The sequence below is a fragment of the Acomys minous genome (genome assembly GCF_964271855.1).
Source record: "Acomys minous genome assembly, chromosome: 5".
NCBI lineage: Eukaryota > Metazoa > Chordata > Mammalia > Rodentia > Muridae > Acomys > Acomys minous.
This window is the reverse complement of record NC_140494.1, coordinates 116,207,266-116,222,911: the sequence shown is the minus strand read 5'-3', so window position 1 is coordinate 116,222,911 and position 15,646 is coordinate 116,207,266. Positions and strand designations below refer to the sequence as shown.

At 52.1% G+C, this 15,646-nt stretch overlaps 1 protein-coding gene across 1 annotated transcript; it reads left to right on the top strand.

Moving 5' to 3' along the window:
- Positions 1 to 796: 796 nt before the first annotated feature.
- SNX33 (sorting nexin 33) lies at positions 797 to 14,785 on the top strand. The gene is made up of 2 exons (XM_084782269.1): positions 797 to 3,907; positions 12,851 to 14,785. The coding sequence occupies exons 1-2, from the start codon at positions 2,437 to 2,439 to the stop codon at positions 13,102 to 13,104; spliced, it is 1,725 nt and encodes a 574-aa protein (XP_084638395.1). The 5' UTR covers positions 797 to 2,436; the 3' UTR covers positions 13,105 to 14,785.
- Positions 14,786 to 15,646: the final 861 nt, after the last annotated feature.

Sequence of the window (15,646 nt, the reverse complement as noted above, 5' to 3'; positions counted from 1 at the left end):
ATAAGTGTCTTTTCATGCATTTTTCACGGCACTGGCCACACTAGGCAGGAACATCTTGCCTACGTGTGAAGATACTTTCGAGCTTCCAGAAGATAAGCACGGTGTCTTACTTTATTGTCTTTGTAGTCCAGGGGCTTGGCAGATTAGCGGTACTTGGTTAATTTGTTGTTTGGAATACATAACTTAACGATTGAGACAGACTGTGAATTAAAGACCAGAGGGGCAAGGCAGCAGTGCTAATCGTTGCGCTATTTGCTCCAGAGTTCAGTACAATCCCTGTCTTACTCAGAGTTCACCTCTTTCTGCATAAACTGGAGGGTCAAGTCCTGGAAGCCTAGAGGCTATCCACCAAATCACTCCTCCCTCTCCTTGCTGTTGCTAGCCAGAATGGAAGATCCCGCTCCCGTGAAAGGACAAAGCAACCCAGAATCCGTCCATGCCTAAGCTTGCTACTTGTCACTGCAGAAGTATGTGGTCTTGCGGCAACCCCCGCCCCCTCCCCCCCCCCCCGCCCGATATACCAAAGGAAACTGCCCAAGGCAGGGGTGCCCCTGGCCCTATCAGGTTCACGGCATCGGGTTTCGCATAGCGGGACACCAGGGTCGCACAGTTTACTGCCTCTCGGTTTGAGAACAATCCCAGAGCTGTACTAGCCCCTAGATTGATCGGGAAACGCGAGACGGGAGAGGAGACTGGGAAAAGGGAGTCCACAGCTCCTGGCTCCCCTGCAGCCGACGCGGTTCTCCTAGCCTTTAGCTCCCTCCTTGCCACTCCGTGCTCCGCAAACTTTCGGAGTTTCCCTGCACTTGCGTCACGGAAAAGGCAGGCGGGTGACCGAGTCTAGGAGGCGAAGTCCGGCGGCGGCTGGCGAGCTCCCCCGCGTGGCGCTCCAACCCGGGCGAGAGGTGGCTCCCGGCGCCGGCACCTCGGCGGCTGAAAGCTCGCAGCTCCCAGACTCCGAGGTCCATTTCCTGGATCCTCGCCACCCGGACTGAACCCGAGGGAGGGAGGGCGTCCTCCACAAGGAAAGAGGGCGGGAGGCCGCCGGTGCCACCCTCGCCGCGGGAGGGCGGAGCTGCGCGGTCCCTGCCTCACCAGGACGCGCGGAAGTGCGGTAGAGTTTGCTCAATTCCCTAGCCTGCGTTCCCTCCCTCAAACCTCCCTCTCTTTCTCTCCACCCCTCACCTCCCCTACAGCTTTCCCCTCCTTCCTCGGGACGCCACCTCCTGGACTCCTTCCCCCCCCCTTTTTTTGGGGGGGGCGGTGTTTGTTTTGGATCTAGATTCCTGCTGGCAGCAGCGCTGAGGAGCTGCAAGTGCGGGGAAAGGAGGCTGGCGCTCCGGATCCACAGGACATCGCGGAGAAAGAACCGACGGACAGACGGACGGACGAACAAACAGCCGGGCACGCCATCTATTCGACGGAGCTCCATCTACCAACTGCTGCTGAGTGTTTGATGGCATACCAGGGGTGGGGGTGGTGATGGTGGAGGTTTCCACCAGCATTACTTCTGGACGAGGGCTCTGGGACTCCGATCCGGGTCAGCTTCGTACTCCGAAACTGCCGAGGAATTAGGCAAACAAAAGAGGAGCACAGAGAGAGGCCAGAAGTCCTCTGAGAGGCTTGTCGCGCCCCCTTGTTCTCTGGGGGTCGGGGCTGGCCACTTGCAGGGCGGGAAGAGGGCACCAAACCAGGCGAGACGGGGTCGCACCCCCTAGGTCCAGTATTTATCGGCCGGTTCTGCAGGCTTTGGCCCTTGTTTTCCTGGCCGGGCTCGTTTGGAGGCCGAACACATCCACCCTTGGAATTGGTTCAGGACTCTGCTGTTATTCTCCCTTCCCCTCTTGGATTTTCTGGATTCTTGAAGACGCGGTGGCCCGGGGAGGAAGGAGGAAGGAGCAGATCTTCAGAGGAATGTGAGAGCCTCCCAAAGCCGGGAGCAGCCAGTAGGAGCTGGGAGCCAAGGGAAGCAGAACTTTGCCTGGGTTCTCGGGACTGTGGTCTGCGCGTGATTCTCTTCTGTCGCACAACATTGTTTCAGTGGACAGTGTCCTTCCTGTTCTTTTTCTAGCAGAGCTCGTTTCTCTAGGTCACTCGACTTTTCTACTTGGTGTGAGAGAAGGGAGAGACTCCCTCCTTCTCAGGGGCTGCCCAGGGAGAGGAGAAAGACTGTGGTCATGACCAACCCCTCCCTGCTCACAGGCAGATAGATACCCCAAGGCTGGATAGGCACTTTCTAGACCATGGACGGATCTTTGAAAAGAAGGCAGCTAGACAGCATTTGTGCATGCTGAGGCCCTTCCTGAGGGCCTGAGTGGGGGGTGTATACAGGACTTTGAGCTGCAAAGTACATCTTTGGCTCCCCGCTGAGCATCCTGGGTCTGGGTAAGACTTTTTTTTTCCCCCTCCCAATCCTGACCACCAGATCGCTTAGCCATGGCACTGAAAGGCCGAGCCCTCTATGATTTCCACAGCGAGAACAAGGAGGAGATCAGCATCCAGCAAGATGAAGATCTAGTTATCTTCAGTGAGACCTCACTGGACGGCTGGCTGCAGGGTCAGAACAGCCGCGGGGAGACGGGGCTCTTCCCTGCTTCTTACGTAGAGATTGTCCGTCCTGGCATCAGCACCAACCATATGGACTACTACGCCAGCGGCGCAGGCTCCCTGGGCACCCAGGTGAGTTTGTATAACACTCCAAGTATGGCCAGTCCAGCCAGGGGTGGTGGGGGCAGTGGCTTCCTCTCAAACCAAGGAAGCTTTGAGGATGACGATGACGATGATTGGGATGACTGGGACGATGGGTGCACAGTGGTAGAGGAGCCACGGGCTGGTGGCCTAGGTACCAATGGGCACCCCCCACTCAACCTCTCCTACCCGGGTGCCTACCCCAACCAGCATATGGCTTTCCGACCCAAGGCACCCCTGGAAAGGCAGGACAGTCTGGCGTCTGCCAAGCGGGGCAGTGTGGTAGGGAGGAACCTCAATCGTTTCTCATGCTTCGTGCGCTCCGGAGTGGAGGCCTTCATCCTTGGTGACGTGCCCATGATGGCCAAGATTGCTGAGACATACTCCATTGAGATGGGCCCCCGAGGCCCTCAGTGGAAAGCCAACCCCCACCCGTTTGCCTGCTCCATAGAAGACCCCACCAAACAGACTAAGTTCAAAGGCATCAAAAGTTACATCTCCTACAAGCTGACACCCACCCACGCTGGCTCGCCTGTGTACCGGCGCTACAAACACTTCGACTGGCTCTATAACCGCCTTCTGCACAAGTTCACCGTGATCTCGGTGCCCCACCTGCCTGAGAAGCAGGCCACGGGCCGCTTTGAGGAGGACTTCATTGAGAAACGCAAGCGGAGGCTCATCCTCTGGATGGACCACATGACCAGCCACCCTGTGCTGTCCCAGTATGAGGGCTTCCAGCATTTCCTCAGCTGCCTGGATGACAAGCAGTGGAAGATGGGTAAACGCCGGGCGGAAAAGGACGAGATGGTGGGTGCCAGTTTCCTGCTCACCTTCCAGATCCCCACGGAGCACCAAGATCTGCAGGACGTAGAGGACCGCGTCGATACGTTCAAGGCCTTCAGCAAGAAGATGGACGACAGCGTCCTGCAGCTCAGCACCGTGGCCTCGGAGCTCGTGCGGAAACACGTGGGGGGCTTCCGCAAGGAGTTCCAGAAGCTGGGAAGCGCCTTTCAGGCCATTAGCCATGCCTTCCAGATGGATCCTCCCTTCAGCTCTGAGGCCCTCAACAATGCCATTTCTCACACCGGCCGGACCTATGAGACTGTTGGTGAGATGTTTGCCGAACAGCCCAAGAATGACCTCTTCCAAATGCTTGACACGCTGTCTCTCTACCAGGGCCTGCTCTCCAACTTCCCTGACATTATCCACCTGCAGAAAGGTAAGCCCTTCCTGAGTGTGGCGCTCTGCTGGTCCCTGGGAAGACCCAACGGCCTGTTTTATGATAAACAGCTGGCTCATGATCTTTCCCTGTCTCCGTCTCCCTCCCTGGCTCAACAAGTGTATTGAGGTGGCTCTCTGGAGGGTGCTGTTGGAGGCAGAGGGCTGGTGTGGACAGCTTTGGCCTTTGTTCTCACTGAGCTCGGTGTATACTTCTTATCCATTGGGTTCTTTTCTCCCACTTACCCCACCATGCAGTGAACCCCAAGGTATCACTCTGGGTTCTGGGAACACAGAGATAACCAGGTCCCAGGACTTGCCTTATATGAACCCAAGACCAAGACACAGGTAAGAACACAATGCCAATTGTCTCTTCAGTCTCATAGGCTCACTCCTACGTCTGCAGCATCTGAGCCCAGACTCTGCCTCTGCCCTGTTGGCTAGTGACTGACTATCAGCGCAGGAGGATCTCTGTCCTTGTTTTTGTTGTTGTTTTGGTTTTTGTTTTTGCAGATGAAGTCTGTGTCCACAGCAGAGTGGTTGCACACGAGTCTGTGCCTCAGCTGGGACTTATCCCTTCCTCCTTCCAGCTCCCCAAGGACACATTCATATTGGCAGCCTCCCAGGCCTATCACATTGTCAGTTCTCATGGCCCCCTGTGTGGGGGAGGGACAGGATGAGCCCCTGCCTGTTGCTGCTGGAAGTGTTAAGGAACTGCCAGCGAAGTGACTCATCCTGGGTCACATGGGGCACTTAGCTGGGCAGGGGGGGGGAATGCAACCAGGGGTCCAGGGTTCTCTTCACCTGGGCCAATCTAGCTCCCCTTCCCAAGCTGGGTTTCTCTTGTGTTATGGATTGAGTCAGGCCTTGAGTCCTGGGGTATAGGGAGGGACGGCAGACGTCAAGGCAGAAGGTGTGGTTCTCCCTGGGGCTAGTAACTCAGGAAGAATATATGTAGGGCGTGGAGCTGGCTCCCAGGACCCTAGGGCCTGAGGTCAGAGAGTTTTACTCTGGGGTGGCCCTCTGTCTTGAGCATAGGGAACAGCATATAGGTCACCTCGACTCCCCAGGCCCCTGTCTTAATCAGGAAGGTGGCTGTTAGAGCAGTCTCTGGCTTCCAGGCAGCTTTCCCCCTTCACCTCCTCCTTTCCCTCTTTTGTTTGCTGAGCCCTCACGTCTCCTCCTACCTTTCCCCTCCTTTCAGCCTCAGGGATTCAAAGCCTGCTTTCTCAAGCAGCTTTGCACCCAGTGTGCCTTGTGTCCCTGGACCTTATCTCCTTAGGCCTTCAAAGCAGAGGTTCTGGGGGAAGGCCCGCCCTGCGCCTCAGGCTGGTTCTATAGATCTGCCTTTGCACTCAGGCCAGAGATAGCAGGTAGCGTGGGCCCAGCCTGGCAGGGCTGGTGCCTCCCTGTACGGAAGTGGAGCCCCACACTGTGCTAGGCCTGGGAAAGCTGGTTTAACCAGCTCCTCGGATGGCATGTTTTTGTGTGGGCAGCAAGAGGCTAGGCACAATGACTAAACAGCTGCCCCGACTCAGTGGCTAGAGACTCTCACTTAGGCCAGACTTGGGGCAAAAGGGCAAGCAACCTCGTGTCTACCACACACTTGGTGCTCCTAGCTCTCATTGGAGGGGGATGGGGAGGAGGAGCAGGAGGAGGAGGAGGAAGGAAGGAATAAAGCTATATTGTCCTTTTTACCTCAGATAGGCAGAAAGGTAGGAGAGGCCGTATCTCAGTCTCCACTGAGTCAGGGCCTGGAGAGACCATGAAGCCTGAAACAGCTGCTGTTTTCATTTCTCACGCAGTGCAAGCCTTGCTTTCTCTGAGTTCTGAGCTCTGTCCTGAGTCTAGAGTGAGTCTGAGAGGAGAGCTTGGAGTTAGTCTAAGACAGAACTGGGCAGGCTTTGAAAACTGCAGCCCGAGAGCATCCTGTACCAGCCTTGCAGATAGAGGTCTTCCTCAAAGAAAGAACAGGACGTTTGGTCCTGGATCCCAGGATTCTGTCCATCCTGTCTAGACATCTGAACAAGTGGTGGGCATGTGAGGGAACAGTTAGGGAAGGCCCGTGCTGGGGAGTCAGGAGACCAGACCTGAAGGGCTCTCACCCATGAGGTGACCTTGGAGAGTTTTCACCTGTCGGTCTCTATGTTGATGTGACACAGAGCCTGGAGCTGAACTTGACTCAACCAGCTTGTTCTGCCCACGTGGGCATTTGGGGGAAGAAAAGCCTAGAAATGGCTATCCTGTCATAAAAAGTGTCCTCTCCTGAGAGCCAGCAAGGTCTGTATTACTAAGTAGCTGGTACGGTTCTCTTCAGTTTCTCAGATAAGCAGCATTGAGGTGATTTGATAGCAGACTAAGCGCAGAAACCAAGTGTATTGGAATCTATTGCACCAGGCAGATGGAGGAGGGAACCGTCCAAGAACTGGACCATCGGGGTCAAGGATGTAGAGGGGGAAGGAGGAAGGAAGGAGGCTTGGGCTGACTCCCCCAGCATCACCTGGAGGATGTGCTTCGTGTACCTGAGACAGGCCTGGGACTACAGAGCATCCTGGAGGGACTGTAGAGTTCATGGTTTAGCTAAAGTAAGGTAGTCCCAGAGGGTACAAGCGCTTGCCTAGGGCACAGATAGGTTCAGCCTCATGTAATCCCTTTTCTCCTGAGCAGCAGGGGCTGCTGCTTTCCTCCCTCTTTGGCTTTGTTTTTATTTTATTTATTTATTTAAATTTGGGTTTTCGAGACAGGGTTTCTCTGCGTAGCCGTGACTGTCCTGGACTCGCTTTGTAAACCAGGCTGGCCTTGAATTCACAGAGATCCGCTTGCCCCTGCCTCCCAAGTGCTGGGATTAAAGGCGGGTGCCACCACCACCCGGCTACCGCTTTTAATTATGTGCCTGTGTTGGGGTGTGTGCACATGAGTGAGGGTACCGACAGAGGCCAGGAGAGGGCCTGGCGTGCCCTAGAGCTACAATTACTGGCAGGAATGAGCTGTCCCCTGAACTCTGGCCCTTTGTAAGAGCAGCAGATGTGGGTATAACCATCTCTCTGGCTCCAGCTGCTGCTCCTCCTCCTCCTTTTTTGAGACAGGGTCTTGATTTGTACCCTAGGCTGGTCTCAAACTCTTGATCTTCCTGCTTCTGCCTCCTGAGCGCTAGAACAACATGCTTGTGCTGCTGTTCTTGGTCTGCCTAGGCTATTTTATTTTATTTTAAAAAATATTTTATTGATTCTTTGAGAATTCCATACAGCATAATTTGATTATACCCACCCCTTACTCTAATTCTGTCCAGACGCATTCTCCTTACTCCCCCATTTGTGTATGTGTCTGTTTGTCTGTCTGTTTGAGACAGTGTCTCATTATTATAGCCATAGCTAACCTGGAACTCTGTGTAGACCAGGTTGGCCTCAAACTTGTGTCCTGAGACCTGGAATTAAAAATGTGATGTGAGCTGGGCGTGGTGGCGCACACCTTTAGTCCCAGCACTTGGAAAACAGAGACGGGTGGATCTCTGTGAGTTCAAGGCCAGCCTAGTCTACAAAGTGAGTTCCAGGACAGCCAAGGCCGTTACACAGAGAAAGCCTGTCAAGAAAAACAAACAAACAAACAAACAAACAAAAAACCCCACAAAAAAACAAAACAAAACAAAACCCCAAAAGCAAAAACAAAAAACAAAAAAAAAACCCACCAAAAATAAAAAAACAAAAATGTGATGTGCACCAACCACCCAGCCCCCTTCCCCCCTCCCTTTTTTGGTTTTCTTTTTCTTTTTCTTTCTTTCTTTTTCTTTTCTTTTCTTTTCTTTTTTTTTTTTTTTTCTTTTTTTTTGGCTTTGGCTTTGGCTTTGGCTTTGGCTTTGGCTATCCTGGACTTGCTTTATAGAAGACCGGGCTGGTTTTGAGCTCACAGAGATCCACCTGCCTTGCTTTCCTGAGTGTTGAAATTACAGGCATGAGGCACAGAGTGTAGAATGTGTTTTGTTTTGTTTTGTTATTTTGTTTTTTGAGACAGGGTTTCTCTGTGTAACGGCCCTGGCTGTCCTGGACTCACTTTGTAGACCAGGCTGTCCTCAAACTCACAGGGATCCACCTGCCTCTGCCTCCCAAGTGCTGGCACTAAAGATGCACGCTACCACCCCTGGACATTATAAGCTTTTGTAGCAGAGATTTACGTTGCCATGAGTCACCATGGCTGGTAATTGCTGTGAGTCCTTGGATAGAGAAACAGTTTGCAGCCTGGGGAGATGGTTCAGTGGGCAAAGCAATTGTGCAAGTATGAGGAACTGAGCTTAAATCCCCAGAACCCATACAGAAGCCTGCATCAATGCTTAAACACAGTTGGGTTTCGGTGCAAAGGGAAATAAAGATAGAGGAACTCCCAGAAGTTTGTGTTTGGCATATATAGCAGCAAACAATAAAGAAGAGGCTTTTAAATTTTATTTTATTTTATTTTATTGGTTTTTTTTGAGACAGGATTTCTCTGTGTAGCCTTGGCTGTCCTGGACTAATTTTGTAGACCAGGCTGTCCTTGAACTCACATTGATCCTCCTGCCTCTGCCTCCTGAGTGCTGGGATTAAAGGTGTGTGCCACCTCGCCCGGCTGAGAAGAGACTATCTTAAGCAGAGTAGAAGGTGATGACTGACATTCAAAATTACCTTCTGACTGCCACATGTGTACCATGGCACATACGTTCCTACATCCATGTGAACATGCATGCATACACACCCGTGCATAAACACATACATCATACACATGTATGTGGACACATACAGGGAAGCAGTTTGCATACCAAAGCAGAAAGCTTTCTGAGTCCTAGTGTATGGCAGGTGCGGGCCTTGGCACTTTATGCATATTCAATTAAATCTCAGTTCCTATGCTGTTATTGTTCCATTTTACAGATGTAGAAACTTCTTCTTCAAGGACTTTGTTGTTATGAGCAGTTTTCAGCAGGATCACTTCTAAAACTATCCGTCCTACTTGCAGCCCAGCCAGAGCAGTGGTTTTTCTGGAGGTGTGACCACTGGTACTAGGACTCAGACCTGCCCCCAAATTTAGAGTAGGTAGTTTTAAGTGGGGGAGGGTAGGAAAGATTCCCAAAACCCTAGGGCTCTGTGGCTGATAGGTTCTCACTCCTCGCTCCTGGGATCCAGTGTGGCAAGGCAGGAGGCAACCCTGGAGATCTCAAACTGACTCCTAAGTAGACGTGTTCTTTTTTTTTTCTTTTTTGTTTGTTTTGTTTTTTTCGAGACAGGGTTTCTCTGTGTAGCCTTGGCTGTCCTGGACTCACTTTGTAGACCAGGCTGGCCTCGAACTCACAGCGATCCGCCTGCCTCTGCCTCCCGGGTGCTGGGATTAAAGGCGTGCGCCACCACGCCCGGCTTAGTAGACGTGTTCTCGACAGGCATAATTCCAATCTACTCAGGTAGGATTCCTTAGCTTTCACTGACCTTGGCCCCAGAACTGAGTCACCAGGTGAGTAAATGATGATGTCTTACTTATTTTCGGTGGCTGTGAGGAGGCATCATGACCAAGACAACTTATAATAGAAAGAATGTATTGGGGCTCACAATTTCAAAGGGTTAGGGTTCATGGTCATCATGGGGAGGAGCATGGCAGCAGGCAGGCATGGTGCGAGAGCTCACATCGCATTCATAAGCACAAGAGAGCGGGGTGGGAGGAAGAGGAAGAAGAAGAGGAGGAGAAAGAGAACTGGGAGTTGCATGGACTTTTGAAACCTCAAAGCTTACCCACATGCAGTGAGGCCACACCTCCCAATCCTTCCCCAACAGTTCCACCAACTGGAGAGGAAGCATTCAAGTATATGAGCCCGTGGGGGACATTCTTGTCCAACCACCACAGGTAGAGAACTGGGTGGGCGCCTCTGCCTCTCTTTGCCCCTTCTGAAGCCTTTGCCCCTAGCCCTGCCTGGTTTTGGATACCTGGGATTGAAGTAGGCTCATTCTTATCGCTTGAGTTACTAGCTCTTCAATAACAGGGGCTCTTACTATAAGGCCATGGGAATAAAAATCTTCCTTTAAATTTTTAAAAACTTATTTTATGTGTATGGGTGTTTTGCCTGTATATACGTCTGTATATATGCCTGGTACCTATGGAGCTCAGAAGAGGGCATTTAATCCCTTGGGACTGAAATTACATACAGTTGTGAGCTGCCATGCGGATGCTGGGAATCAAACCCAGGTCCTCTGGAAGAACAATCCATGCTCTTAACCACTGAGCCATCTCTCCAGGCCCAAGAAAATCTTTCTTTGAGTGTTGATCTTAAGAGCTGCCAGCACTTCTTTCAGACTCCGGCCAGTGAAATTCAGGCTCCTTCTGGCTCTTTGCTTCAGGTAGGCTGTGGTTGCTGAAGCGTAACTTTATTTTCTTTGTCTTGATCTTTTATTTCTCAGTCCCTCCTGCCCACTGTGACCTTGGATCCTTGTGTCCACTCTGGAGGCCTCACATCGGGTTTTGTAGCAGAGATGTTGTCCATGCCCCAGATGGGGAAGGCCAGGCACCCTCCACTTACAGGAAGGGGCCGGGAGCACCTAGGCAGGTCCCCTCAGGTTTTTAGTTTCCTCTTAAAATAGTTGTGATGGGACTGAACACCTGCCCTTGAGGGTCTCTCCAGCTCTGAAATCGCTCTCTGTGTTCCCATCTGTTCCCGGGGCTGGACTGTCAGTATGGAGCAGGGGACAGGGGATAACTGAGGGAAGGTGTCAGAGGACGGAGTGAGGTGAAAGCTGGAGCCACAGGTTTTGGGTTGTATGGAATGCCACTAGTTACCACTTAGCCTGCTCTTGCTAACCTCTAGAGCTATTCTCCCTGATAAAGGCATCTGGACTTATTTTCAGGATGCAGAGCCCCGGCAGGTAGGATGCACCTTTTGAGTGCATTTGAAGACATCTGACAACTTGAGTCAGTATGAAAAGAATACCACGCAGAAGAAGCAGCACAGGCCGGGCATGTATCTTATTTGGTGGCATGCTTGCGGAATGTGAACACGACCCTGGGTTCAGTCATGTGTTTGAGGTTAGCTTGGTCTACATGAGACCCTGTCTCCAAAACAAGGGCTGGAGAGATGGCTCAGCAGTTAAGAGCACTGGCTGCTCTTCCTGAGGACCTGGGTACAACTCCCAGCACCCACACGGTGGCTGACAACTATCTATGACTCCAGTTTTTTTATCTTTTTTTTTTTTTTTAAAGATTTACCTATTTATTTTATGTATATGACTGATCTTATCTGCATGTACACCGGCGGGCCAGAAGGAGGCATCAGATTCCAGTACAGATGGTTGTGAGCCACCATGTGGTTGCTGGGAATTGAACTCAGGACCTCTGGAAGAGTAGACAGTGCTCTAAACCACTGAGCCATCTCTCCAGCCCTATGACTCCAGTTTTATTGGCTCTAGCCTCCAAGGGCAACCAGGCGTGCCCAGGATGCATAAACATATATGTACGCAAACACTGGTAAAATAATACATTTTAACAAAGCTAAGGGAGGGCTGGAGAGATGGCTGAGTGGTTAAAGCGTGTGCTGCTCTTACAGATACCCAAGTCCAGTTCCCAGCACCTGTGTCAGGCGGCTCACAACTGCCTGTGACTCCATGGGGGCCTCTAGAGGGATCTGCTGTCTCTGCCCTCCACTGCCACTTACATGCACATACCCTCCTCTTTGACATACGAATAATTAAAAATGAAATAAATCTTTAAAAAACAAAAAGCAACCAACAAAAGAAAAGTAGGATGAGGGCTCGCTTGCACTGGGGACTCCCTTTTGTCCTTTGGAGTGTGAGTGCCAGGCACAGACACTCTGCCTCGGCTTCTCAGCAAGTGGCTTTAAAGGCAAAGTCAGTCAAGTGCCTTTTATTCAAAACTGAATTCATTAACTCTTTGTTGATTCATTCCAGTTCTTCCAGATTAAGGCCCCTGCCCAGGTGTCTCCCTTTCTGTTACCATCTGTCACCTGTTTATCATTGCAGCCCCTGGTTCTATGGGGGCAGGGGTGAAGAGTGGGCGGGGCTTGTTTGTAAGGGAGACATACCAGGTGGCCTTTTGAAGCGTTGATTTAGGATCAACAGTATGATAGCAGGCTGGGGACAGGAGGCAGTCTGCCTGGGGCACTGGAGAAACTCTGGTGTACAAATGGAACATGATCCAGACCTTGAATTATGGATAAGGATCCAGCAGGCAAGGGTAAGGTAGGAAGGAACTGGGAGCTTTGGATGGACATGGTGTCACTGTGGAAGTCTCATGTGCAAGAGCCAACTCCCAGAGGCCTCCTAGGCAGGGGGAGCGGGTGTGGACTGTCATCTGCAGGCAGCGAAGAGGCAGGCACACATCCAGCTTAGTCCTTGGATTCTCTGAGATAGACTCTCAAATCAGGGAGATGTCACTGTCATAGCAACTCAGGGATCAGATGAGTCAGTTGAGCTGACGTGTCCACAGCTGCCCGGGCCAGGCCTTGTGGGAACTGGGGAACACAGAGGACCATGACAGTCACCCAGCTCACAGCTCAGGGGCAGCCAGCTAGGCGGAGTGTGATAACCAAGACAGAGGATGTTGGGAAGCCTCAGAGGTCGTAGGGTACAAGGAAGGCCTTTTTGGAAGAGTGAGACCAAGGCTAAATAGACAGCGAGACTCTCGATTCCCTGATGGAGACAGCCATTTTGCTTTGTGTGCATTGGTTGAGGGCATTAGATCCTTTGGAACTGGAGTTACAGACAGTTGTGAGCTGCCATGTGGGGTGCTGGGAATTGAACCCTGGGCCTTTGGAAGAGCAGACAGTGCTCTTAACCACTGAGCCACCTCTCCAACAGTCTTACTGGAATCAACAGGACTGTCGTTCGTTCCCCCTTTGTGGAACTAGAGGGATGGATGGATGCACAGGGAGTGAACGGTGGAGGTCCAAGCCCTAACCGGCCTGCCCTGTGCTCTGTCCTGCCAGGTGCTTTTGCCAAGGTGAAGGAAAGCCAGCGCATGAGCGATGAGGGCCGCATGGCTCAGGAAGAGGCAGATGGCATGCGGAGGCGCTGCCGCGTGGTAGGCTTCGCCCTGCAGGCCGAGATGAACCATTTCCACCAGCGCCGCGAGCTTGATTTCAAGCATATGATGCAGAGCTACCTACGCCAGCAGATCCTTTTCTACCAGCGGGTAGGCCAGCAGCTGGAGAAGACCCTACGCATGTATGACCACCTCTGATCACAAACGCAGGTCTCTTTCCACGTACACCCGGCCACTGCAGTCCACCCCACTCCAAGCCTCCCTGTCACCAGCAGTGACTCAGGAGCCCAGGAGTGGGTGAGGTGAGTGGTACCCCCTGGAGCAGTCTTCCCTCCCTGTAGAGATGGGTGAATGCAGATGGGAGCCCTCTGAGCCAAAGCCTGGGCTGCTGGTCAGTCCCTAAGGATGGAGTTTCTCTGGAGACTGTAGTGCATCCACGCATGGCCACCATACCCTGTTCATTCCGTGCACTCCATAGACTGCTGTGGCTTTAGCCGAGACATTGGTGACCAAGGCTGGAACATGCCTGTCCTGGATGCGCTACTTTTCAAGATGGATGTCAGACAATGCAGTATGACAGGTGGCCTTCAAAGGAAACTCCTCAAGGGACCACAGAACTCTGCTGCTCAGGGGACACTTCATGGACTAGGTGACATTCCAGCAATATCTTGAAGAATTACAAGGACTTACAAAAGACAGTAAGTGGAGTGAAGGACATTTTGAGGAGAGGACCAATGTGGCCCCCCTTCTTTCTTACTTTTCCCAAGCAAACTTGGTGTCCTTGCCTCCATGGATTCTGGTCTGTGTGACAGAGGGAAGAAGGGACTGTCCTTGCTCCAAGGTCCCTGGCTTTCCCTGCCTTACTCACGCCTCTGCGGGAGGGACTGCAGGTCAACTCCCTCCTATGGGTCTTGGACTCCCCTCTACCTTGCTTGGGGGACCCCTTTACTTTTCCTTGATTAGGGGACTGTGCAGCAACTTTGCCTTCTCTAGGCTCTAGGAGCCCTGAGTCCTGGTGGTGCCTTTCTGGAGGGAACTCTCAAAAGCTACCAGTAGTAACTCCCCATTCTCCTAGCAGGTCCAGGCCCCGAGTTCCCAGGCACCTTTGTTTCCGTGGCTTGGTCTTCTAGAAGCATTCTCATTGCACAGTGTGAAATCTGACAGAAAGGAACCAGAAACCTGGGACTCTTTGACCCCCTGTGTGGCCAGATTCACTGGTCAGGTTGCCTTGTCACTCACCTATGTTTACATGTTCTGGGAGTTACTGCCCCCCCCAACTCTCCCCTGTAACCCTCAGGCCAGGGTGTGGCTCAGCAGCACGTGGTGGTTGGGAAATGACCCTGCCCCCCTCGCCTTCCTGGAGAGCCACGGTCTGCTCCTGGGTCCTGCTGCTTGACTGTTTTCTTGATAAACCTTTTACAGTTAACTAACGTAGCAGAAGCCTTTTCTTTTCGAATCTTGGAAGCAGTGAGAGTTGGTGGGGAGTACAGACCCCAAACTGCCCCACTAGGCTAGATTCAGTGATCTTAGTGGGTCAAAAACTGGGCCTCCTCCTCATTTGCCTGTCCCTCAGAGTGTGTGTGTGTGTGTGTGTGTGTGTGTGTGTGTGTTTTCATGTATATGTGTGCTTTTGAGAGGAGGTGCTCATGGCGGCCAGCAGTCAGCATTAAATATCTTCAGTTACTTTTTCTACCTTATTTTTTGAGCTTCTCGTTGGGCTAGGCTGGCTGACCAGTGAACTCTAGGGATCCTCGTGTCTCTGCCTCCCTAGTGCTGAGATTTCAGGCAATCAGTATGTATGTAGTCTTGGTTGGCCTGGAAGTCACAGAGTTCCGCCTGCCCCTGCCTTCCAGTTCTGTGATTAAAGACTGTATGGTCATGCCTGAGTTCTGCCTTTTTACTTATGTAGACGGTAGGGATTTGAACTCAGGTCCTCATGCTTATGCTGCAAGCACTTTACTGACTGAGCCATATCGCCAGCCCCTCCCCATCCCCAAAATGGGTGAAGTTATGTGCAGGGGCTCCAGGAGCCATACTCTTTGTGTTAAGGACCACAGAAGAGTATGAGTCTCTGCCCAGCATAGTCCCAGGCGATGCCTGACCTGGAAAGCTCCGGTTCAGTACAGGGAAGACAGACAGGTCAGTCTTGGGTGCCCAGCCCTGGGGTGGCACCCATTATAGAACTTAAAAAGACTCATCTGTGTACTCACAGGAGTGCCCTGACGACTGGGCACAATTCTGTCACGTATGGAAAGAGCACTGAGGAACTGATCATCTTTCAGAGGCAGTGGGGCCCAGGGTGGAGTTTTTCCAGGGTCAGGTTCACCAGGAAGGGTTTTGGTCAGGTCAGAGTCTCAGGCTCTCATGGCAGGGGGTGAGGAATGGGCCTCATTTAGGCCATAGTGTCCTTACAGGAACTTTTGGAATGGAGCTCCTTGGCTCTGGGTCAAAATTAGGTCAGATTTGGGACTTTCTGAGGAATTTTCCCCTCCCTGCCTGCCTTCATTTTCCTACTATTAAAGGAACTAACCTCTCATTTGTAACCTCTTGTCAGCCTCCATGTAGTTTTCTGTAGAGATAGTTCTGAGCATGGTTGGGGGTAGGGCTCCTTCCTGAGGCCCTCTAGAATGTTCCTTTTAACCCAGGATGCCTGGAAAGCCCCCTGCTAACACTTCCTGCCCTAAGGAATTGCCTTGCCCTCATGTGTCCCTCTGCTGAGAAGGAAGCGCCTCCCGTTCCT